Source organism: Ciconia boyciana, chromosome 4 (genome assembly GCF_034638445.1).
Source record: "Ciconia boyciana chromosome 4, ASM3463844v1, whole genome shotgun sequence".
NCBI classification, from domain to species: domain Eukaryota; kingdom Metazoa; phylum Chordata; class Aves; order Ciconiiformes; family Ciconiidae; genus Ciconia; species Ciconia boyciana.
In genome coordinates this window covers 70683069-70707620 of record NC_132937.1, presented here as the reverse complement: position 1 = coordinate 70707620, position 24552 = coordinate 70683069, and the positions used below count along the sequence as shown (strand labels likewise).

The 24552-nt window shown below is 44.4% G+C and overlaps 1 protein-coding gene and 1 long non-coding RNA gene across 9 annotated transcripts; one reads left to right on the top strand and one right to left on the bottom strand.

Moving 5' to 3' along the window:
- Positions 1-4071: 4071 nt before the first annotated feature.
- On the bottom strand, positions 4072-16598 carry LOC140651098 (uncharacterized). 6 transcript variants are annotated; one of them, XR_012042256.1, is made up of 7 exons: positions 16459-16598; positions 15331-15604; positions 14450-14544; positions 13410-13515; positions 13203-13315; positions 12037-12201; positions 4072-4451 (listed from the first exon to the last, which is right to left on the bottom strand). It is a non-coding gene; the product is annotated as an uncharacterized lncRNA (long non-coding RNA). The 6 variants fall into 6 exon arrangements; XR_012042257.1 differs by having other exon boundaries at positions 16475-16574; XR_012042258.1 differs by having other exon boundaries at positions 15548-15604; positions 16475-16574.
- On the top strand, positions 16443-23550 carry NIPSNAP3A (nipsnap homolog 3A). 3 transcript variants are annotated; one of them, XM_072860183.1, is made up of 6 exons: positions 16443-16590; positions 18007-18214; positions 20195-20356; positions 21872-22021; positions 22410-22496; positions 22607-23545. In XM_072860183.1, exons 1-6 carry the CDS (start codon positions 16516-16518, stop codon positions 22681-22683), a joined length of 759 nt encoding a protein of 252 aa, XP_072716284.1. In that variant the 5' UTR covers positions 16443-16515; the 3' UTR covers positions 22684-23545. The 3 variants fall into 3 exon arrangements, with proteins under 3 accessions (XP_072716284.1, XP_072716287.1, XP_072716286.1); XM_072860185.1 differs by lacking the exon at positions 16443-16590 and adding an exon at positions 17015-17125 and having other exon boundaries at positions 18029-18214; positions 22607-23546; XM_072860186.1 differs by lacking the exon at positions 22410-22496 and having other exon boundaries at positions 22607-23550.
- Positions 23551-24552: the final 1002 nt, after the last annotated feature.

Sequence of the window (24552 nt, the reverse complement as noted above, 5' to 3'; positions counted from 1 at the left end):
TTCTTGAGAGTCTTGCCATGCCCAGGACTCCAGGAAACATAATTTTTCCAGACCCGCCATCTCTTGTCTCCCGAGATTTCAGTTCACTCCCTCCTCCATCTGACATGATCCTTCAGAGGAAAGGAAATGACCAACATTCCCTGCCTGGGGAGCCCTGTAACTGGCCAAAATTAGAGCATTTTATGGGAAATCTCAGAGGCTTGTTATTCCACCCATCAGACTTTGGGGATCTCCAATTTGACATATATCTCCAAAAAACAGGGATTTCACAGAACGGGTACCTCCCCTGCTGGAGAAGTCTTTAGAAATCTCAGGAGATTAGCTCAAGCCAAACTGAAGGACACAGAAAACCCTGCTGAATGTCCCTGCTTTGGCAAGTTCATGGTTACCTCCCGGGTCTCTGCTGCTAACTCCTCTCTTAATCGTCACCTTTGCCCTTCCTCATCTCTAGCAAATCTCTCTTTTTGGCCTTCTCTTTGACAAAGGGCTGCAGGGTCCTGAAATTAGCCTACCTGCAGTGGGTCTGTACCTTCTGAGCAGGCCACCAGTGACAGCCAAGAGCACCGTCCCCTCCCCAGCAAACAGCCACCGCTCCTGGGATTTTGTGCAGGAGTGATGAGCCCACAGCAGGGACAGGTCATTAAATCTTTTCCTTGCCAATTCTCTCCAAAAGTGGCAGCCCCATGCAGCATTCATGGTGTCACCTAGGGGCCCTACTGAAAGGTCTCCAGAGTGAAGAACCCAAGGAAGGTTCCCAGCCAGGTTGAGGTTGGCCATGTTCTTCCCAAGCACCTCCAGAAGTGACAGAGAAATAGTCTCGGTTACCCCTGGCCTGCCAAGTCCTACTGAGTTCTGCTCCTGCTGCTCCCCAGCACTGAGGGTGCAACCCAGCCATCCCTCTGGGTGGGGAAAGCCCTCCATCCTGCTTCTGACAGGTAAGCAAGAGGCCAGGTCTAGGAGTCCAGGATGCTCCAGCAATGGGAATGCCAACAGTGGAGGCAGGGAAAAGTGAATTTCAGGCAGTTCCCAGGAGCTCAGTGTTGTTTCTGTGGCTCGATCTGTGCTAATGAGGGAGGTTTCTAGGGATCAAATCACCAAGACTTCTTGCCTTCCCCCAACTTGCCACATAAAGGGTAAAGGAGAGAATCACAGGTTGGTTTATTTGCCATGTCACCCATAAGGCAAGGGATGATTTGGCCTTTGGGAGGATATGAGGGAAGGGGCTTTTTCACTGCCTTCATAGCACAGAGCATGCATCACACCAGCATTATCAGTCCCACAAGTCAATCTGACATGCAGAGCTCCTCAGCTCTGTCCCACAGTGCCTAGCAGAAAAGCAAAGGAAGAATAAAAGGAAAGAGAGACCTTCCTCTCTCAGACTGAAGCACACAGCCATGTGTTCATCAAGTGCTGTGTTGAATCAGATTAATCAATCAAATGCTGTCTCAAGATAAGTCTGCAAAACCTCTGCCTAAGTGTGGTTACTCTTAGGGTTCTTTCTTTCAGAACCCCATCTGCCCTAGACTCAGTGATTCCTCTGCTGTCCCTGCTTTGTGCCTGGGTATGGTAACCCGATGGATTCACTAGCAAAGTAGCCCATCTAGACTAACAGCCACAAGAAGAAAGAGTGTTTTGCATGAACATCAGCAGAGGTGTTCAAAAGTGCACTCAGTCAAACACACTGGTGAGGGGAGCACACTGTATTTGAGCAGAGCAGAAATGTTCCAGGTGGTCTTTTCCCCTCCTGAATAACATGCAATTCTACAGAATGGTATCCTTTCCAGGGAAACCTTAGCCAGTCTCACATAAATCATTCTGGTCTTGACCTCCAAAAGGGCATGCCAAATACTGCAACCGTATAGTATGCTATGATCAAGGGAAGCATACATTTCAAGCCAAGATACTGTGGCTTTGTTTTTTTGGCTTCCTTAGACACAGGCATCCTCCTGTAAAGTCCCCCTGTACAGTTTTCCCCTTTTCACGTGTGTCTTCTTTCTCCTGCTACAGATGGTTCAGACTGGACTGAGATGGCATACCAGCTACTAAGCCAGTGAGAGCTGAGGGGAAGGGAGCATTTATTCAATGGCCTTTTTTTTTTTTTTGGTAGGGTAAATAGCAGCTTTTTACAGCACTACCAGTGTCTGGAAGACCCGAGTCAGAGGAGGACTGCTGCAGCTACAACTATGACTGCACTGACATGCAACAAGCAGCCTTCAGAGTCAGGCAAACATAAGGCACATCACCCCACTGTCCTCCCCAAAATGGGATCATTATGGTCCCCAACTCTGGGACATTCGTACAGCAGCCACTGCCTGAAATGCTGCAGCCAAAGAGGGAATAATCAACACTGCTGAGAGGAAAAGTACTAACCAGATCTGCTTCTTCTGCTTAAATAAAGCTGCAACGGGTGTGGACAACAAACAGCTGGAACTGGCCGGGTGCATCCATATCCCTCCCCAGCTCTCCCCAGGCGGGGAGCACACATCAGTCACACATGACGGGTGGAAGGTTACATGGTGACAATTAAGCACATTTCACTGGGACAGAGTAAGCCCAGCCAATGTGGACAGATCGATACCGAGTTTGGTCGTAAGTGGAAGGTCTCTGCAGGCAGGTCTCTCGGCAGATTTTCTGAACAAAGGAAGACACCATTCATTCCCACAGCAGAGAACAGGAGCCAAAGCTGAAAAAGGCTCAAGCCAGGGGTATCATGTGTCTGGCCGGAGCATGACACCAGAGACAGCCACTCTGCTGGTGCAGCACCATGGTAACAGCCGCGGTTTGCAGTGTGGAGGGCTGTATTGCCAGGCATGGTGGGGTATGGCGTTTTCTCCTTCTCTAGCTGGTTTCCTGGGGCAGCCTGCCACACAAGGCGGCTGCACAGCCTCCTGGGCTAACATAAGCCTTGCAGGGTCCTCTGAAGAGATGGAAAGCCCTAGGAAAGCAAGATCTCCAAGGTGCCTAGGAGGACGGAGCAAGAAGGGAGGCACAGTTTTGCATCAGGTGACAGGGAGTGTATGCCTGGCATTACCCACTGAAGCTGTGGGTAGAAAATGGGCTACCAAGGGAAGACTCTTTGTCCTCTCTTCTCTTGTAAATCTCCTACAGTTTCCTGCTCCTCTCCAAAGCAGGACCCCAGACCTCCTTTCAAACTCTCCTCTCTCCCTTCCCTCCCCAAATCTCAACCTCAGCATGCATCCTCTAAATTTCCACCCTCTCATGTACCACCCCACTTCCTCACAAGCAGTCCCACCTCTTGCTCCTCACAGCCCTGGCCTCCTACAGCGCAGGGAGGCCCCAACACAGGAGCTCTCAGTCCCCCTGCCCTCCTGCTACATACTGCTGCTGCCCCATCAGGGAAGGGTCCCAGTGCCACTGCCGTACATCCCCAGTCTCATGCTCCCTACTTCCCCAGTAGTCATTTATCTTCTTATTATTGCTCTTTCCCCTGATAATTGTTCATTCTTACCCTGCCCCTGGCCAGAGACCAATCCTCCATCAGTGAGATGGGCACACAGACTCGACATTCAACATCACTTGAAGCAGCAGGAAAGCTGTAGGAAGTTCCCACGTGTCCCACTCTTGTTCCTGCCCACCATCTGGAAGTTGTGTCAAATGCCACATCTAGCCAGGCCCACCCTGTGCAGACGGAATGCTCTAGCCAAGAAGCATCGTTTTCCATTTGAGCTTTTTTCCTATATTTTTCCCCGAAATGAATTGCTGCCCCCCACCCTTTACCTCAGCCTTACTTTTCCATCAGCAACTGGATAAAACAGCTCCTACTTGCTCCCATGCTATAGCCCTCAGCATTAGTTTTCACCATTTCCATACATCTTCCTCTGCACCCCAGGTAACTCTACTAGAAGCCAGGCTAGCAGGCTATACAGCATCTATCTCTTTTCTTCCCCTTACTTCCAGGAAATCCTCACCAGGAATGCAGAAGGCATGAAATGGACATTACAGTACTCTAGCATGGAGATCCAATCTCCTGCAAAGTGGGTTTTATCTGAACAACCGAGGGTGTTGGTGGGCATTGCCTGTCATTTCCCACTCCCTATCACTCACCATCTCCGTACGGATCCAGCGTCTACAGGTGAAACAGCGGTGCTGCTCCTGACTCCCTCAAATCCAAAAATCCTTCTTTATTCTATTTCCAAAAGCTTGATTTTTTTTTTCCTTCAGCATCATACTGACTTTTTATAACTCTATCAAACCAGCTTTACAACTCCACAGCTATCTCAAGATCAAATCCAAGTCCAAATTCAGCCCGAGGGAAAAAGCCGCTCACTCCCACAAATATGTGTTCCGATGCTTCACAATTCTTTTCCATTTGTATTTTTAAATTAGGATGCTAGATTTTTGATAGCTGGTGCAGAAGCAACATGCTGTTTTCTTCACTTTCCTTGATGTCAGAAAGACTTGTCTCCTGGCTTGAAGAGCTTGCTGGCTTCCTGTTTTGTGAGAGAAGCAGAAGATGAAGAGGTATGGTGATGAAGTGATAACTATCTGAGATACTAAGCTTGTATCTACAAGCTTAGTTCAAAGCCTGCTGGAGCTGGTGAAAAGCTATCACTGACTGCTTTGGCCTTTGGAGTCTCCTTTGGTTCTAAAAGCATCAGGTTCTTCCCAAACTTTGGATTTCCAATGACTGTCTTAAAAGTAAATTTTTAGTCTGATTCTGATCCTGCTGAGCATATTCAACCTTTACTGCTTTGAGCAGTAGTGGCAAACAGTCATCTGTGCTCAAGGTAAGGCTGTTGTGCAAGTGTTTTCAAGTGCAGGACAAACAATTCTTAATTATAGTTTTTCATACTGACAGACTTCTCTGAAGTCCAGGGCACACACTCATGAGTTAATCCTCCTACATCACCTGTCAAAAAGGCAAACCCTAGCAATCTGACTTCTCAGATGAAACAACCCAGGTAGAGAAGTTAAATGACATGATCAAACCACAGATGCAAGTGTTACAGTCAATATGAAAAGGCTGCTCTTTGCATGGCAATAAACCAGAAGTCTTTCAGCTTGGCGCCTCTCAGTCCCTACTAAACACATGGTTCAGTCCCTCTGAAGATAGTCACATACATTAAATTAGGCAGGCACACAACTGCTTTATAAAACTGGGACCCAAATATCTCAGATTCACATTCACATTTTTAGATGCTGGTCAAGCACGGTGCTGAAGCATGAGGTCCAGTGCATTTACCACATCCGAAGTGGCCACAAAATAGCCAGCACACCCAGCTGTCTCAGGAGTGACCTTTGCTGAACTGAGCCCTCAAGGAGGGCCTGAATTTCCCTGGGTTGCCTGAGCTTGAGCTGTCGGAACTGGATGGAAAAAGAAGAGAATGATATTGTGAGGCACTTGGGTTTGTCCCTCCCTCCTGCTTGAATGGGGAACACCTTTCTATCAGTGACCTCAGATTAATAAACTTGACTCACATCTTGGATTTGAGTTTGAGGGGATTATCTGAGTTGGATGGGAGATTTTTGCTTCTTTTTGCAAGTCAGTGTTTGTCAATGTGTTAGCAGCTCCCTTGATACCAGCAGAAGGTATCATCTTTTCCAAGGAACGCCTCATGCAGCTGTTCTTTAGACCTATGGGAGGCAGACAGATTTGCACCGGAGGTTAGTAATAGCCAGGAGAACAATGGAAGACCCTTCTACTTCCCATAATGGGAATGTGATTATTGCTCAAATAACTTGCTTAAATAATTGACTTGCTTAAATAATGGCTTTGATCTCCAAAGAAAACAAATACTGCAGGCTTATGATGACACAAAACCACCCTATCATCTGGTGGCATGACAGGAATCCTTTTTGCATTTCCTGCATCCTCCCTGCATTTCCTGTAGGGAATGCATTTTTGGAATGCAACGTGAACATTGCAAAGGCAATATTTGTATCAAGGCTATGGGCCTCAAGCCATACAGCTGCACTTGATGCAGCCTGAGGATTTGCAGGTTCCTCACCAAGGGTCTCTTCTGGATAGAAAACATTCAAACACATGAAAAGAAGCATTGTGCTATGTGCACTGAGGTAACCTGGCAAAAAGAGATTGCAAAAGATCCTTTCTTTTTTCTCTTTAGAAAGCCATGTTTAAATTTAATAAGGTCAGATCTCTGGGATCCAAGGGGTACTTTACAAGAATTGGCAGGGGTTGGGCATAGACTCCAGCAATTTACTTTGGTCAATGTGTGTGGCTGGAGATCTGGCAGAGGAAGGTAGCGGAAGTGGACAGATCAACATCATCTGTCTTAACGGCCACCACAAGCATGGGTTTTCCTATAGATCAGAGCCCATAGAAGGTCTGGAAGATGGTAGTATGCACACCACACAACCTGTTGTCCACGACCAATGGATCTCAAGCCACCAAGATCTTCTGTAAATACAGCAAGGCAAGCCACCAGTCAAAAAGTCCCCGCATATACTGAAATCATCCTTAGGGGATGGCACTATGTAATTGAAATGATATTGCAGTGACAGACTGGACAACTATAGGGAAAACTCATATCCTTGGAGTGGACTGGAGAATGAAAGCCATCCTGAAGATGAACACAGTGGAATGCTTGCAAAGACCAGAGCATATTGCCGTAAATAAGGTACAGTACAGACTACCCAAAACTATTACTATAACTACTGTTTACCCTGTGGGAGAGACCAAAATGTGCAGAATGCTTTCTAATGCTTTCTAACATTACCCCAAAAGTTCCCAGTTCAATCTGAGTGATGTTTTTTTAAAAGCCAATGTTTTGCTATGAATCACATGACAAGAAGGCTAATAAAGGTGTCCTGGAAGGCAATACTTTGTACTGAGATTCTGCAGTCTCCCCCTTGCCATATCCTTCAACCCATCACCTTAGCTTCTCCCTCTGGTCCCAAAAGAAGGCACCATCACAGATGGGGACCAACCCTGGTCCTTCTGAACTCAGTCCCATCCTTCAGCCACAAAGGTGTCTTCATCTCCTGTGCCCACAGTCTGCTGAAGCAGTACTGAGAGCCATGCTGACCATCAGATCAATGAGGATTCAATCGGACCAGCCTGGGTAGGGATTTTATATTTAGTGTGTCTCCCCAAGGAGTCTGCTGGATTTGGCCCCCTGGTTTTTGCAGCGCAGGCTTTCTCTTGAGTGCCTGACTTAACGACATCACAGGCAGCAATTTGATTAAATACTGCTCTTTTTAGCCTGGTTTTCTAAGAAAACGAGCTTACAGGGTTATGCTACCTGTTATCTGTTTGTTCATCTGTCTGCTTCCCGTAATATCTTTTGAACCAGTTAGATAATTTCAAACAAAAGTAGGACAGAGGTCTCAGGGAAAATCAGGTTAATGGAAATCAGCACTTTGTTAATGCTTGTTCCAAGGGAAAGACAGGGAGAAGCACATCCTTTAGGCAGCAATCAGCATTGGCAAGTGGTCCACTCATCTAGGCACTTTTTTTGCCTGCCAGAGGTATCCACCAGGACACAAATGGGAGATGGGAAATACTGATAGGAGTGCATGAGGTAGGGCCAAAAGAGTGAATCTGTAGGAACAGAGACTTAACAAAACATTGTACTTTTTGTTACCATTGGTAGAAGTTCCTTGTGATTCGTGTGCCCTGCTAGGAGGCAAACAAGGCCATAGTTTTCTTGGTGATTCAACACCAACAACACAGTTGGTCCCTTTGAAATTCTGCCAGCTCTAACTAGAGGACTCCTTCATTTTCTTTTCTGTCAGAGGGAAGAGCTGGTTACCAAAGGGCAACTCTTTGGTAAATACCCAGGTTGCTGCCTCAACATCACAGACAGAGAAGGAATTACGAAGAAAACAGCTGAACCAAGTTATGGCATGGCATTCACCGTTGTCCCCCTTTCCTGAGCCTGTGTCAATCCCAGCAAGAACTACGTCGTGGCATATAGGGGGAAGAGCTGCATTGCAATGTTTAATCCTGAGGCATCCCTGCTTGTTTCGGTAGTCACTCAAAATGTAGAAGGCTCTTGTGGGCTTTCAGTGACAAAGGACTGGCTCTTGGCATTAGCTGCTTGTTATCAACACACTGTAAAACTCCCCAGGTAAAAATATGAGTTACTTCCTCTCAGAAATTGACATTATCTTGAACAAGGTGTCTGGGGGGAACCCAGAAAGTCAGGTAGTCAAAAATGTCTCAACCTTCTGTAATCAGGAAAGAAAAGGCTGCAAGCCATCTAGCATTTCAGAAATTGATGGTGATTAGGAGGGATAGTGATGCATGAGTACATTACTCAGCATTTGGTCAAAGTGTTACCATTTTACAAAAAGGTATTTTTACTGGTTTTGCCCCCAACATGTCAAATAATCTCTCAGAGTGGAGGGCAGAGATCTGCCACATGCCTGCTGGCTGTGGACTGAGGGGTTTCTTTAAATTGTTTCCCCATTGCCCTTTCATGCTGCATGGACTCTGCATGTCTCATGGACTGTTACTCTGTGGTCCATATTCCACAGGTTAAAAACGCTAATCTAGCCCATACCAGCTGTGTGAATGTATGAACACCATTTTAACCATCCCTATTATTTCCAGGCCTGGATATCCTACTTTCTCCCAGGCAATCTTTTCAAATGTTTCACTATCTTAACAAGTGGAAAACATCTAATCTAAATTTCCCTTCCTGTAATTTCAGCCTGCTGCTTTTATCTTACCCACCATGGGCAGGGAGAACAGATTGCGCCTTTCTCTCGTGAAGCACTCTTGTAATTACATGAAAAAGGATCATATGACCTCCGAGTCGCCTCTTCTCTAAATTAAAACAACCCTGGCTTTTGTTCAGGCTTCCGTGTAAGTCCTGCTGCCTATGTAACTAACTTGTTTGTATTGAGATAGGCCTACCTGCCAGATAAAGCAAAAATGCAACAGTCTACCTTCTCATTAGAGCTGAGACGTGATTACTGCACCTATCTGTCACCAAGCATGAAGAAAATGTTCCAGGCTTATAGACCATGCATTTTTGGGACCACTTATAGACTATATATTTTTGGGACCCAGAGCTAGAAATACCTAGATTCAAACCCAAGTTCTGCTGCTGCCAGTCTGCCTGGTCCTAGACAAATTGCATCCCAGTTCACAGCTCCTTCACTTGACAGGTTTAGAAATAACAATTTGCTTAACTAAGCATAGCATGACCAAGATAATATGAAGTTGGAGATTGTGCAGATGTTGTAAAGTCTGATGGAAGAGCTCATTGTTATGACAGACTTCCACGTGGATAGGTGTTCTCTCTTAGAAGTTATTTTAAAAATTTTGTTCTGAAATACTACAGGTGTCTTTAAAAATCAAAGTTCTTTGAGAGTGACTACATCAAACTGCTAGGATATCAGTAGCTTCCAAGTAAATGTGGGGAAGTTCAGGACGTCAGAATACCAGGAATCCCATGGGTAAGTATTGATATTTGAAGCCCTCGAAAGTGAATGATTAAACCGATTTGCCTAACACTGCTGTGACTCACAGGTTTCGTAGTATCAAGCTGTCTGAGCCTGCTGGGAGGATTCTCTCTACAGTAGGTGTATTCCTCCTCCCTAGAAGAGGATTACAAGTATCAGAATGCTTTCTGGTTCAGGCTGGTCTTTTCGGTTTTGTATCACTGCAGGAGAGATCCACATGGAATCACTCAACTGATCCACATGGAATCACTTACTAATAAGACTTCTCCTCCAGACTGGAACTTTCTACACAATCACCTTCCTTAAGTTGTACTGGCCCTGAGACTCTGTATCAAAGCTTCATACGGAGTTTTATAGGCTTCCTAACTTAAAAAGAAAAGGATTTGGTTTGTTCTGGTTTTAATACATTAAATTATAGAAGAGATCTCTCTGCAATAACAATCACAGAGAGCACCATTTCAGAGCATTTTCTGAAACAGTGTGGGCATATTAAAACACACCAATGTTACTTGTTTTTACTCTTTACTGAAAGAATGAGTCCCACATGGGTAGATGTAAGCAAGCAAAAAGCAGCCTGGTTTTTTTTTTTAAAAGGGAGTGGGCACTGATGTAAGTTACAATCTCCAGGTGAGCCAAGCCCACTTGCAAACATTCTTCACATTGCACGTCCACTCAATTCATATCTGTCTACCTGCAGTTTATTCAGGTGCTACAGTCGCTCCTGTGTGGTAGCAGGAGCACTGAGGTGTATCTCACAGCTCTTGCTGCCTAGTACCACTCTAGGGATTGCTTTGAGGAGCACGGTGGCAGAACTTGTCTGTTCTGCTGCCAGCCTCCATCTTCTTAGCCCATTGGTTTATTTAACTGAGCTATACCCTGCTCAGCATGTTCAACCTGTGTTACTTGTAGCTCACTCACAGGTAGATGAAGTAGCCCAGCCTTCAGCTGTGCTCATTGCAGCAGGATTCAGATTGGAAGGACAGAGATGGTGATGACATCACGCCGGACAGATGCGGAGGTAGCTGACAAGTACTGCTGTAAATTTCCCTTGTGTGATTAGCACTGACCTGCAACTCATTACCCTGAAGAGCAGCAGTGCCTCCTGAATTTTGGCAAGAGACATTGTATAACAGGGGAACTTCTCATCTTGCAGCACCAAGAAAAGCAAGTTTTCTAGGGCTTGAGGGAAGAACGACTAAGGCAGAAACAGAGGCCTATTATCAGTACTCATTTCAATGCAACTCCAGGCAAAGGAAGCCTTGAAAGAGGTTATTTACAGAGACTGGAGGAGGGAACAACTTTTCCAGGCAAATGGGACAAGACTGTTTTTCTACACGAAAGAGATGTTTATCTAAGCAATGCATCAATAATTAGGAGAGGTGAGTTACTGGAGTTGATAACTCAGCCTTGCTTAGAAATCTCACTTATTATTTTGGGCTTTTCATTGATGAAAAATCCTCCAGGACTTAATCTCAAACTCAGGAGTTGAATTAGGGCAGAAGAGCTTGCTCACAACAAAAGAGCAACAGGACTTGCTGCCTCTAACCCCAAGGAGGCCAAGCACAGCCATCACGGAGTTCCTTTCATTAACACAGCCATTAGGACTTTCGCTGCAGGCTGTGTGGGTCAATGTCATAAGCAGTATTACTGGTATTACAGTGGGTCACAGATAAAGAGATAAAGAACAAAATACCTAGAAATTACAACATGCTTACTACGTGCCAGCATTGATGGTTCTCCACTCTGGTTAACCAGGCCCACAGTAAATCAGCAACACTCTCCTTCCACATTGGGCATTGCAGGGGTCAGGCTCAGCAGGGCAACATGGGGAAAAGGGGCCAGCTGGTCAGTCAGGGCTTCCCACTTGCACAAGCACAGCAACAAGACAACGTGATGGGATGCACTCGTCTGAGAGTGGCCTGCTTGCATTCATCTTGGATCCAAGGTGGGAGAGGGTAAAAGAAATCACCCAAGAAAGGAAAGTGGTCCCTATTAGCCTCCCCCGCTCTCTTATGCCTGCGCAGGACCAATGGGTCTTTCCTCCACCTCTGGGCTGGGCCTGGCATGGGACTGAAATGTAAGAAGGTGCTTTCCCCAGGTAGCTGTCTTGTGTGGGATTCCATCTTCCTTCATACAAATCTGATGCAATGGGTACTTCTGCTTGTCTACTCCATCACATAAGGCCTCAGACAGGTTAGGAGGTTAGAAAGCATAGTATTGTTCCATCCTCAGCTGAAATAATCCTGGATTTCTCCTTGTTAAACATGTCCAGGTCTGTGTGTAGAAGACCCAGAAAATACCTGCCCAAGGAATGGTGGGGTGGCCCTGAAAGGCTGATCTCTGCCACCTAGCTTTACCTGCTTTCATACTAGAGAAGTCAGAGCCTGCCTTAAAGCAACACTTAGCTCTCATCTTATACTCACTTCTCTGCAAGCAAACCTGGGTTCAAAACACAAGTGCAACCTTGGCTAAATCCTAGAGAAAAATCTCACTCTGCACCTCCAGGATAGAGCTTATTGTATACAGAAAAGAGAAGCAAATAAGAGAAGGCTGTAGAGAATTTTAACTTAGGAAAGAGGATCTGGGTATTTTATCAGCATCCTTTCAGGTTTTAATTTTATTGGGGAAAATGTTAATTAGTACCTGTGAAGTGAAAAGTCAACCCAGCTAGGTCTTCCTGGTGTTAACTTTCATCTGCATACTCATGTTGTCTCCTTTGCATGCTCTTTGTAGCACAGACCTCCTAGTTCTCAGCTGCATCGTGCTTGAAATACCCACAGTGGCAGAAGGTACCTCATGACACCCCGTCTGTGAAAACATGCAAGCAAAGCATTCATTTTTTGCCTAATTAACTAAAAAAGGATTCACTAAAAGGAGTATTTCACTGTCAAATTTTTAAAATATCATTCACAAAGCCCACGTAGATATTCTGAGAGGAACAACTGCAATTACAGTGGCCAAGTAATAAGCACAAGCAATTAATACAGTCTTTAAATATTTTAAATTCAATATTTATGGCCTGTTGATAGGCAAGATTTTTTTTTTTTTTAAGTCAGAGGTTTGGAATAAAACTATTTTACTATACCAAAATGATTGGAGGATTTCAGTGCATGTATTATCTTTAACATGTCCCTTCTTCTGGAATCATTATACCATTACAGATTTCCCAGGAAAAAAAAGAAAGGAAAAATCCATTCACCAAGATGCTAAGAAGCACATCTTCTAAAAAAGAAGAGGGAACACATCTGAATGTTTTCTTTTGAATTTAATTCAAACAGAGGTAGTGGCCTGTTACCCGGTTTGTGCTGCAGCTACGTGCACGATGAGTAGAGAACGTTTGATAGAGTAAAATTTGTCTCCTCCTAGTGCTGATATAAACAATGACACAAGGTGTCATGACATCAAACATTGGGCCCAAATGTTTTTAAAAATCAAGCAGTATGAAGCAGCTCTCTAATTCCCTTCCAGATAGCCGTAAGTGCCTGCTCTGCCCTTTATCTTCTTGCTGTGCACCTCTGGAAGGCTGTGGTCTCTCAGCCAGGCCAAGACAGCTGATGAACTCCACCCTGGTGTGGTCAGGGGCTGTGTCAAATGTCACCGCGTATTCGGGTGTGGAGTGGATAAATCCGGAGTGGAGAGCACAGACCTGCTTCCCAGAGAGATCAAGAGCTATGTTGCTTCCTGCTGCCTTCTCCAGCAAAGCGAAAACATGAAACCAACTTTCTTGATGCTTATTCACTGCCTGGTAGGGGACCTGAGCACGCCTCTGAGCACGCCTTGGGTACAAAGAATACTAACGTGACTCTTACCACTGGTAAACACAGAGATGACGCTGGTTCTTGTAGGTATTCTCATCAGTGCCACACAATAAATATTTATAAACAGTGCAGAATGTTTTCATGAGATGAGGAATGCAAACTGGCTAGAAATAGGGAAGAAAAATACTGCGTTTGATAAGCTGTTATTCAGATTTTCATATGGAACAGCTGAGAGAATGGAAACCAGAAGATATTTACATGTTCTGGCCTACTAGGGACACACCAAGAGGCTGCATTACATTCAGGAATGTTCCTTGTGTGCAAACCAGGAAACCACTTGTTGCTTGCTCACCCAGCAGCAGAACTAGAGAGAGTAAAGGCAGCACTCAGCATGAGAGATTTGTGAAAACGTAACAGTGGAAAACCCATGTATTACACTTACACTAAACAAGCTCGTTGCACACCTTTCTCAAGCCTACCAATGGCACCGCACTATGTAATGGAAACCCTACTGCCATTGAAAATGAGTGGTGAGTTACACCCTCCTGTGGTTTTGAAAATTGCCTTTCTGATGAAGGAATTTAAGCCAAAAGATTTATAGAGAAATAGAAGGAAATCTCCTTGTTTAATCCTTCATGCAATAGGAAACTGAAAGCTGTGATTCACAAATGGGGACATCCCCCCCAGCAAAGGAGCAGGTACTGTGCTTTCTCATTTTCCAAAACTCTGAGTCACTTTCTCTGTGTTTAAGCAAACATCTCAAATGAAGTGTAAGCTGCTCTTGAAAGCATTAAGTCTTTTGGTACAGATGGTTACCTTTCTTTCATTATCACCATCTCCACTTAGAGTACAAAGGAAGTAAAAAAATCCTATCCAGTGCTTGCCCACATTCACAAGTCACATACAGATCAGATTAAAACTGTTTCCTGTTCCATGGGAAAATGAAAATGTTGCATGCAGGGAGTACAATACATAAATGCAGTCACGCATGCAAATTGCCTTCTTGCATTTTGCCTCCATGGAGCTTTGGCTTGCATCAGTAACAAAAGTTTTTAATAAACCATTTCAACTCAGGCAGCTCTGGCAGTCACAGCTACATAAACTGAAAATTTAATTTAATTCATCAATTCAGTACCAAAATTAAAACTTCTAATCAAAAAGCATTTGTAACAGATACTATCCACTATTACTTCTTCTAGGAGATCAACACTGTCATTCCCAGATGTCCAACACAGTTGTGAAATTTATGTCTATGAAGCACAGCTCCCGTTTACCATTCTGTGTATTGGTAGACAGACCTGCAAGCGGCAGGCAAGAGTTGGAGGTACAATCCTCTTGCTTCACCACTGGCTCTGCCACATCCATGTGGAAAGAAGAAGATATGCCTGGACTTCTAGAAGAAAATGAATGAGAAAATACCGGGGGGCCGGTGAATTTCAAGTTCCAGGCAAAAATGCAGAGCTGAAAGAACAGCCTTCTCAATGAATTTTATCTTAGCCACTTGCTTAGCTGCCCTCATAAGCAATTTTCTCAAATTTACTTGCTGTATAAAATCATTTGCTGAATTGTTTCAGGGAATCATTTCAGGCCTTCACTGAGTTCCAGTGCAGTTTGTTGTACATTTTAGCTCTGTGCTGTGTTGAACTGTTTTGCTCAAATATGAAAATCACATTCAGCTTTCTATTCCCTGACTACACAAAAGAAATATAAAATCAAAGCTTCTTCTCAACCATGCAGGTTACCAAGAACAAAACCTGCTTTTTCTGACTACTCAATTCAAATCTAGGCTTGTGTGATCATTCCTGATGAGAAAGCAAACACAGGAAAAGTTCAAACAATAAAAATAAAAGCTTTTAAAAATGTGAAGGAATATTCCAGCACAACATGGCTATGAAAAACATTACTTCATCCATATAGTAAGATAAACAAAGGAGAACCTTAAATATTTCGGAGTTTGCCCTCTCATTCCCTGCCTTCAGGTGAAATACAATTTGTTCATAAGTGAAAAAAACCCCACATATTAAACCAATCTTAAACTGGCAATAACTGCATCAAGTAATCACACTTTGTTTGTGCTTCTGCTGTAGAAACTATGAAAATTATTCATGCCATATTGCTAAAACACTTTAGCATGTATCATGCTCAGTTCTTCCGATATAAAAAATGTAACCAAGAATACCACTTGTGAATGAACATGTAACATATATGCAGGGCAGATGCTTCATTCTTTCCACACCACTCTTTCAATGTGTTTGTTAGAACTTCTTTTTCTATCTCATTTTAATTCAGACAATCTTCCTTCCTGGGCTTGTCCTTAACAAAGAGAAAAATTGCCCATAATTGTGAGAAAAAGCATGAAAGCTCCATAGGCATGAATCCATCGTTTCTTTCTTCACCTTAATTCCATGCGGAGGCCCTCAAAATCAGTTCATCAGGGTGGAGGAAGGAATGTGCTGCCCCAGAGGAAGGAATCATGAAAGATAATTGCCTTGTTAATTTAGGTAGTCTTCCGTAAACAACCCTTTGCTAGGAGCTGATTTGTCTCCCATGGGTAAAACACTGGATGCCCTGACACCAATGGCAATTTTACCTTTACATTTGTTTTGGCCAATATTTAATTCTGCAAAGATACACAGTCTCAGCCACCGCAAAATCCCACCCCTAGGTAACCATGTGGTAGTAACAACTATGCAGTTGGGCATACAGCTATACCGGGATGAACAGTGGCTTGGCACTGCACGCCCCTGGCACAAAGCATGGATTTACCTAAAAGAACGCTACAGAAAAAAGCCACGGGGCTTTCTTCCGGAGGCGGACTGCGGGTGGAGGATTTGTATCCGTACAATTTGAACTTTGATCCTGCAAATGCTGGAGGGCGGGTGATTTACTGAGTGATTTACCCCAGGGCAACCTGTGGGGGACAAAGTGTCCCAGGTCTCCCCAGTCAATCAGGATACTTTTTTATCGTATGCAGGCGCTCAGGCAGAGACAGAGATACCGCATTTCAGGCACTAAAGCCTGGTAACTTGAACGAGCATGTCTTCTCAGCCGTGCGCTCGTCACCCACCCACCCATCCCAATCCAGCGGCGCAAAACCCAGGAACTGAACACCCTACGCCGCGGTTCAGTTTGTTTCTGACCCACGCAGGCGGCCGGGCTGCACAGGCCGCCCCAACGGCCGCCCCAGTGACGTGCCGGCCGCCCAACCGCTGCTCAACGGCCGCCAGCGGCCGCCCCGACGAGGGAGGGCCCGCCGCCCCTCCCCGCCCCGCCCCAGGGCCGTCCGTCCGTCCCCCCGCCCTCTCACGCAAGCGACCGCGGACCGCTGCCTGCGTGCGTCCGTCCGCCCGGCCTGCCGCTCGCCATGCTGCCCCCCGGGACGCTCCGCCGGCCCCTCGCCGCCGCCGCCCGCCTGGCCCGGGCCCGGGCCCGCCCTCAGGTAACGGCCGGGGCGCTGCGGGGGCAGCCGGGCGCGGTGGCGGCAGGGAGCGGGGCTGGTGGTGCGGGCCGCGGGGGCGGGGCTTGGGCCTGCGGGGGCGGGGTTTGGGCGAGCGGGGTTTGGTGCTTGGGGCGGCGGGGGGCGGGGTTTGGGCGGGACGGGGCGGGGCGGGCGGTGCCGGCGGTCCCGCCCCTGGCTGCTGCCGCCGGGGCAGGGCCGTGTCGGCCGCGGCCGCCTTGGCGGGGCTGTTGGCAGGCGTGGGCACCGCTCCTGCTGGGCGTCGGCCCCGGGCCTGCGCCGGAGTCGTGCGACGGGTTCTTCGGACGGGAGGGGTGGTCCAGCAGCGGTCCGGTATTTGCTTGAGCGGCAGAAAGCGTCTAAGGCTTCTCTTCCCCTGCAGAAAAATTCGGCACTGGATGGTCACTGGCAGCCGACTGCTGTCGTGGTTGCTCACCGTAAGCGTAGGATTGCTGGTCGCTCAGGATCCTGTGGGGTCGTGTGATCGTGATCCTGTGGCACATGGCAACCAAAACTGGTGTGCAGTACTCCAAAGGGTCATTAGGAAACAAGGCCTTTGGTCTTGGCCAGCTGTGTTTTGTGGCTTGAGCTGTATGGTGCGCATGCCTGCTGATGCTCGTGAAATTAGGCATGTCCAAAATCCATCGTGCAGCCACCTCTGCACAAATATGGGCTAAGGCCAAAGATTTGGGTTGGCCTTAATTTTTCTAGTTTCGTTTAAGAAGTGGGTAGCATGTTCCAGGTTACTGAGGCAGTTGCAAAACTAAGCATATTGTGGGGGTTTTATGTTGTATGAATAGAAGGATGCAGACTTTAGCAATCTTTCACTGGAAAGAATCAGTCTTTTCCCAAGTGGTAGTATCTTTTTCTTTCTTTTGCCAACAGTATGTAATTTGATAATACTGATCTAAGATTGTACGTAGAAAACAGGCTGCAGTAGTGTCAATTGGTCAGGCAAGGGCAACGCAGGCAGATGTTGATGTAGCCTCTGCTTCAGTGGCATCAGCAGCCTCACCTTTGAATAATGTGTTTAGCCAACTCTCTTTTTATTGCTTTGACTTTTGCATCCTGCTGCTGGCTTCCTGAAGAAGGCGTATGAGAAAAGGAAAATTCTGCTTTGTTATGGGCTAATAATAAAACAATTGGGTGTGACAAATAAAAGACACGTCATGGTCTGTTGCACTGCCAAAAGGAGTTGCAGCAAATAATGCACATGGGAACTATTTCCAAAGAAAAAGTCACAAGATACTTTTGTACTGGAGATCACAAAGTATTCCCTCTCCCAGCCCCAAGTAAAAAAATCTCATCTATAGCATCTCACTGTTTTAAAAAGTCTAGAAATTAGAAGATGGTTTTCTGGCTTGAGAATTAGTTGTTTTTTGTAACATTTTATCTCAGGTATTCGCATCCCTTGCTACAGGGCCCAGACAAAATAATAGCATTTTCTACGAAATTCGCACATATGATATTAAGCCATCGAAGATGAAGGAGTTTGTGGAGATGGTCAACAAGTACGTTCACCTTCGCACAGCTCACTCGGAGCTGGTGGGATTCTGGTCTGCAGAGCTGGGAGCTATGAATAAGGTTGTCCACGTTTGGAAGTACGGTACGCTCAGCATGCCTTTGCACGGCTCTGCTCTCTGTGCTCCCTGTCTCCTAAGCAAGAAGGCGAGGAGAATGCCTACCCGGCTTTTACTTGTTGCTCTTACTGTAAGAAAGTGTCCAAAAAAAAATTTGTTCCTGTTCTACTTACTGAAAAGAACACTGCAGAGTGTGTCAGGACAATTTTGACATGTTAGGAGAGAGTTACAACTGTTCTTAAACATCTGTCTCTTCTCAAAACAGGTATAATAGAGGAACTGTGGCAGAGTGCTTTGTTCATGGTAAATATTTTTAATTCAGGGCCAGTTCCTGAACCACTAATGTCTTCAGAATTTCAAAATGGATAGAAAAAAGATTGAGACCTCCTTAAAAAGATAATACAGATAAGTGCAGACAATCTGTATGTCTGTGTATGTCTTTATGCATGTATAATTGTTCTCAAATTTTAGTTCAGTGTAACAGTCACTGCCCTGAGACAAATGAGCATGCAGTTTGCATGCTTAAACTCCTTCTGCAGCTAGACTCTGCTGAGGTGGGAAGCCATTCCACCAGCCCTGACTTCCCAAGCGCACGAGGCGTTTCGTTGCTGCTTCAGCCTTGGTAGCAACAGGCTTCTTGCAGTATAATCAACTTTTTATGTTTTTGGAGTTGGTACTGACCTGGAACGTGCTGGTGAGCCAAGAAAAGCTACAATTATGCAAGAAACTAAGTGTGCTAGCTGTGGTCTTTGTGGAGCCCCAGGGAACTTGATACTTGGGTTATGGAGAAGTGGGAAGGCACACTGGTATCATTTCTTTGTATACCTGCTGCAGTCCAGGGTGTATCTGTATGCTGAGACAGAAAATTTTGTTTCTGAAGTCCTCAGTTTGCTCGTTGAAATCCAGCATGTTCGCAGTAACTGTTTAGAATAAAGAGTCACCCCTTTTGCCCTGGAGGGGTGAAGGGACCAGCCATGTGTCAATGGGAATATTATGAGTTTATACGCATCTCTGGTTAATAAATTGTCCTGCTTCCCAGAACTTTTCAGCCTTGTTCTTTCTCAAAAAACCAACCAACCAACCAACCAAAAAACCAACCAAACAAACCCATTTTTAATAATCTGTGAGAAACTTTTAAAATGGAAAAGTAAGGGGAAAAAAACCCTACAATTTTTATTTGTTTCCTAATGGTGTTTACATGTGTAAGGTACATCCTTTCTCCTTGATTCATTAGACCTCTGCTTATATCTTTTAGTAGTTAAAAATAATTGGCATATTTTTCTCTTGGTCCCAAGATACTGATATTTCTCAAGGTTCTTCCCATTCTCAGGTGCTGGATTTTTCTCTTGTATTATTGAAAGAGGTCTGCATAATCATACTGCTTAAGATGCTACTGCAGCCCAACCAGTTGAAATTCAGACACTCTTAATTCAGTGGATTTGTTTTTAATTAAAAAGAAGAAAAAGTTTAGATTTTGGGCATTTAATAACTTTTTATGTAGCTGAACAAACATTACTTCTACACTTGTAATTTTACTGTCATTTTATATAAGCCAAAACTAATGTTTTTCTTAATTTTCTCTTGATAGGCTAATACTCCTTCTGAATTTTCTTTTCCACCTCACTTCCTTATCCACTGTGTTTTCTCCGAATCTCCTTACCCTTGGTAACTGTTGCCACATCCAGTAGTCCCTGCGGATGCCATATATGAATCTTTCTTAACAGTAGCATTGCTTAATGTATTTTAACTTTTTTATAAACTTTCTTGGAAAATTTGGTTTGGCTTGAAACGATTTCAATCTGAGAGCTAAAGCAAAGATTTTTGCAGAATTTAAAGGAAACTTACCACATCTGCTTCAAGCTAATACGCTGTTTAAAAAAAATACCAATTTCAAACTTCTGTAAGTGCAGCTTGCCTCCTTGTAATTATACATTTTGATTGAGTCTGATGCAACATTAAGTGCATTTTTTCATAGTTTTTTTTTTTCTTTTTTTCCATTCTTACAGATAATTTTGCCCACAGAACAGCAGTCCGGCATGCACTAGCCAACGACAAAGACTGGCAGGGAAAATTCATCTCCCCAGCTCTCCCCTTGATAGAAAAGCAGCACAATGAGGTTGCCTATCTGGTACCCTGGTGTCAACTTGGGAAGCCTCCAAAAGAAGGGGGTGAGCTTATCTTCTCTTTTGCTGATTAAAGTTACTGATGCTGACAGACTAACAAAAAATGGCTTAAGTTTAAGCCATGGTTTAATAACACTTTATGAAACAAGTGCATGTACATACACCCATGTGAAAAAGGTGTATACGTAACACACATGAGCAGCAAAGTTTTTAAGAAGGATTTTACAGTAACTTACATCAGTAACTGACTAGAGCCCTGATGGTTAAGGTTGTAAAGAGGTGTGTGAATTGCCTAAATGAAGGTGCAAAATAGCAACACCGTAGCAGTCATCCTGGACTTACTTTGTCCATCTGCAGTGAGAGGACATTTCCTGAAGACACTGAAGACAGTGATTGTTCTCTTTCACAGCGGTTTTTCTCCTTTATCGATTTGCTTTGATGTTACTGCTTCTTTTGCATAATAGTTTTTAGAAAAACCAAAAATAATCTCTACTTTTTGAAGATAGATGCAAGTCAAGCATGCCTTGTAACAATCATAGATTAGGTGTAGACCTCCTGTCCTGATGTATTTTAATTCTGTCTGTAGCAAATGTGGTATTAATAGTATTGACTGTTGCCCAACTTAGGAGCGTTTGCAGACTTCATTGCATGGAGTGACATCAAACAGGCCTTGCTTTAGCCCTCATCATGTCCATACCTACAGTAATCTTTGTTCTTTATTTCCTTGTGGTTCTGAATTTTGTGCTGTTACAATGGAATTTGAAAGCAGTCCAGTTTTTCTCTTAAAACTGGAGAGCTGACTTTTCAAACACTTTGTTCCCATTTTAGTTTATCATCTCCAGCCCATTGCTGGAGAATGAGACCAGACATACATTGCCATATGGCAAGTGTCTAGCTTTCTGTTAAGTGTCAGCAGTTGTGATCCAGAGTAACTACCTGAATAGAAAGGAGACGGATAACGTGTCTTGTAGCAGGCCTGGAGTTTTTTGGCAAATCATGCCAGTTGTCTACAAACAAGAGAGATTGTTTGGCAGAGCAGAGATGCTAAGCTAGTCCTGGTCTGTTGGTTATGCCTTCAGATCTTGCTGTGGCCAACTGCCAGGAGTCAAAGGGGTTTATAATGTCATAAACCACTTCAATTCCAGAAAACATCACCAGTCTTAGGAAAGGCTACCTTGCATTGTTCAATCAGCCATCTGAATCCTGCAAACATGTATGAGTATTTGTGATTTCTGCAAAGCAGTCCAGGCAGCACTGAAAATTGCTAAGTTGGGCTTTGTGTGAAGCCTTCTGCTCCTCAGGGTTCTGGTACTTACATTTGCACTTGAACTAGCTCCAGTTAGCAAGCTGCTTGCCTGTGCTCTTGTGAGGCCCTGGATGCTGTGAGATGTTGTGCAAGCTGGGATGAAGGAGCAGTTTCATGTCCTGCTGACCCCCAAATGGTAGGGAATTGCAGTGTTGGTTTCACAATAAATACATCATGGCCATGACACACTGTTTGAGAACTGACATATTAGTTTTTGTTTCCTTCCTTGAGGGCATCTTTGCCTTTTCTTCCAGGAGTATATGAATGGGTCACTTTCCAGATGAAGCCTGGTGGGCCAGCATTGTGGGGTGAAGCATTTCGAGCTGCAATCAATGCCCACGTCAACACAGGCTACACCAAGCTGATCGGTGTTTTCCACACAGAATATGGATTACTTAACACAGGTACTACTCAATTTCTGATACAGACTTTGGCATTGGAAGGGGTGGAGGGAGAGGGGCAAGCCCTCGTTGTGGATCAGGATTGGCTGGCTTGATGAAAATGTTGATGTGGATCACCAAAGCCCTGTAAACAGTCCTTGAACCCAGCTTTGTGTATTCAGTTATGGGCTTAAGCCAGGTACTGCTATCTTAAAAGACTCTCAGATCTGATGTTCAAGAGTCAAACCTTTTGAAGGCTCAGCAAAGGATCATCCCACCACTTACTTGCCTGGAGAATTGTTTCTGCTAACTGCAAGGCATCTAACAGGTGAAGGCAGGCTGCTAGGTCTTACAGGACATGTTGTATTGCAGCATAACAGTATTCAGCTGACTTTTATTTGTACTTTCTCAGTCCACGTGATCTGGTGGAATGAGAGCCCAGATCATCGGGCAGCGGGAAGGCACAGTGCCCATGAAGATGCCAGAGTGGTAGCAGCTGGTAAGAGATGATGGATCCAGAGAACTCACTAGTATTACCTGCATGCATGCTGAGAAAAGTATTATTTCTCATTGGATTACTGTCTTAATTAAATATGCATTTAATTTCAGTGCGGGACAGTGTCAGATTCTTGGAGTCCCAGCAAAATGTGCTCCTGATTCCTCTGCAATGCTCACCGCTGAAGTAACCTTCTTCTAAAGGGTGTAACTGATGGCAGAAAGGACAAGATGGAAGTGCTGTCAGCAAGTGCCATCGCATGGATCGTCATACCCGCATGAACTGAGCCAACTGTTCTTCAGTGTACAATAAATGGATGCAAAACGCTGATCGCTAGCAATGTAAATCAGTAAAATTTTGCACCCTCATAGCAATTGCTAAACAGAATTTTATGGTGATGTTCCTACATCCCCAGGAAAAAGAACTCAAGCCATGTCAGTTATGACATGAACCACACTTCACCTATCTTTTCTTTTAACACCTCAGTTCCTAAAGCTTTTCTGCATAGCTAGATCACTTATCAAGCCTAGGAAGTTAAGCACTCTTTTCCAATGTTACAGCTCAGGGCTGGTATCATTTTCATAACGTACTTTGGTGACTTGTAATTATCACATCTTGGCTATTGCATACTGGTTTAAGAAGGAATTGCCCCCACATATCTGTTACCCAGTTATGTTTTAATCAGAATTCTCATTGGGATGCTTTGTATTAATTCTGAATAATGTAAAATGCCAGTGTGGCAGGAATTGCCTCTAGGAGTGAAGCTGGTCATGTAGTGGGTCCTGATGGACTCTGCCATGAGAAGAGCATTTATTCACCATCTTGTTATAGTTCACTTCAGCCTTTTCCTTTTTTGTTCAGTAATCACTTCCTCAAAACTGTGGATTACACACATAATGCTTTGCCTTCGGTATTTTAATATTTGTTTAGGGTGCTGAAATTGGATTAGCCTTTCTTGTTAAACAGTCAAACTCAGCTGATCTACACATGCTTACATTCTTTGAAATATTTTTTGCCAGACTGTTAAAAACCAAATAAATTTGGATAAAGCATTAATTTTTAGTGTTTACAGCTCAAGCTCTTACTCTTTTTAAACCTGTGAAATGATAAAAGCCATTTTCCAAGTACAACATTCAGCAGGTCTTGCATTTTGGTCAGCAATAGTCTTGATAATAGTTGCTTTAGAGCCATTAAACTAGAGCGAATAGCAGCAGGGCAGAGGCCAGGTGGGCTAAGTCAAACTTGTGTTTTGTGTACAGTGGTACAGAGCACCCTCTTCTGCAATTTAAAGGTCACGAACTGGCAGAGCACCTGGGAGGATCTTCCACAGGGTAATCACTGACCTGCAGTGAGCAATTGATTTCACATCTCTACTGAAGTATCTTTGTACAGTCTGCCTAATGATTATTATTGCTTCTGTAAAGTGCATTAAGATCTCATGGAAAGCACTAAAACAGCTGTAGGCAATTATGCTTATGTCCAAGGTGCATGGATGGGATCCAGCTGCTGTAGTAAGAGAGTGTAACAGGTCCCAGCTCCTACACTTCCTACTCTTCTCCCTCCAACAGAGCCATCTTGAGCTTTCACAGGGTGGAACAAGCACTACTTCAGAGACCAGTCTTATATTTTACAAATCAGCTTTTTAAGGTATAAATGGCTGATAAACCATCACTACCAAATGATGCCTTATGGCAGTTAACTCAAAGGAGGACTTTTTTTTCATAACAAAAACAGGCTGAAAAATGGGACAGGGAATTAATACAGCTTCTTTTTTTTCCCCAGATGAATGCAAAAATTAAGTTGTTTTATTGTTTACCGGAATAAAAAAGTAGAGAGGTATACAAAAAACAGTATAATTTTAGTAAAACTGTCACCAGCATTGAGAGTAAAGAATACTCAGGATGTTAGAGGTGTGCTTTATTGCAAAGTTTGTTGTTTACTGACAAGACAATGACAGATCAAGCACATTACTCAAAGCACCAGCTGGACACTAGCTTAAAACAGAAAACCCAGGAAATTTTAATTGGCTTCTTATCTCAGGGATGAATTTTCCTGATGA

What these genes read in the sequence shown, in the direction of transcription:
- NIPSNAP3A (XM_072860183.1), top strand. Translation starts at nt 16,516, where the DNA reads ATGCTGCCCCCCGGGACGCTCCGCCGGCCCCTCGCCGCCGCCGCCCGC. An exon ending in TGTCCACGTTTGGAAGTACG is followed by an intron (nt 18,215 to 20,194) that starts GTACGCTCAGCA and finishes CCATTCTTACAG; the next exon opens with ATAATTTTGCCCACAGAACA. An exon ending in ATATGGATTACTTAACACAG is followed by an intron (nt 22,022 to 22,409) that starts GTACTACTCAAT and finishes GTACTTTCTCAG; the next exon opens with TCCACGTGATCTGGTGGAAT.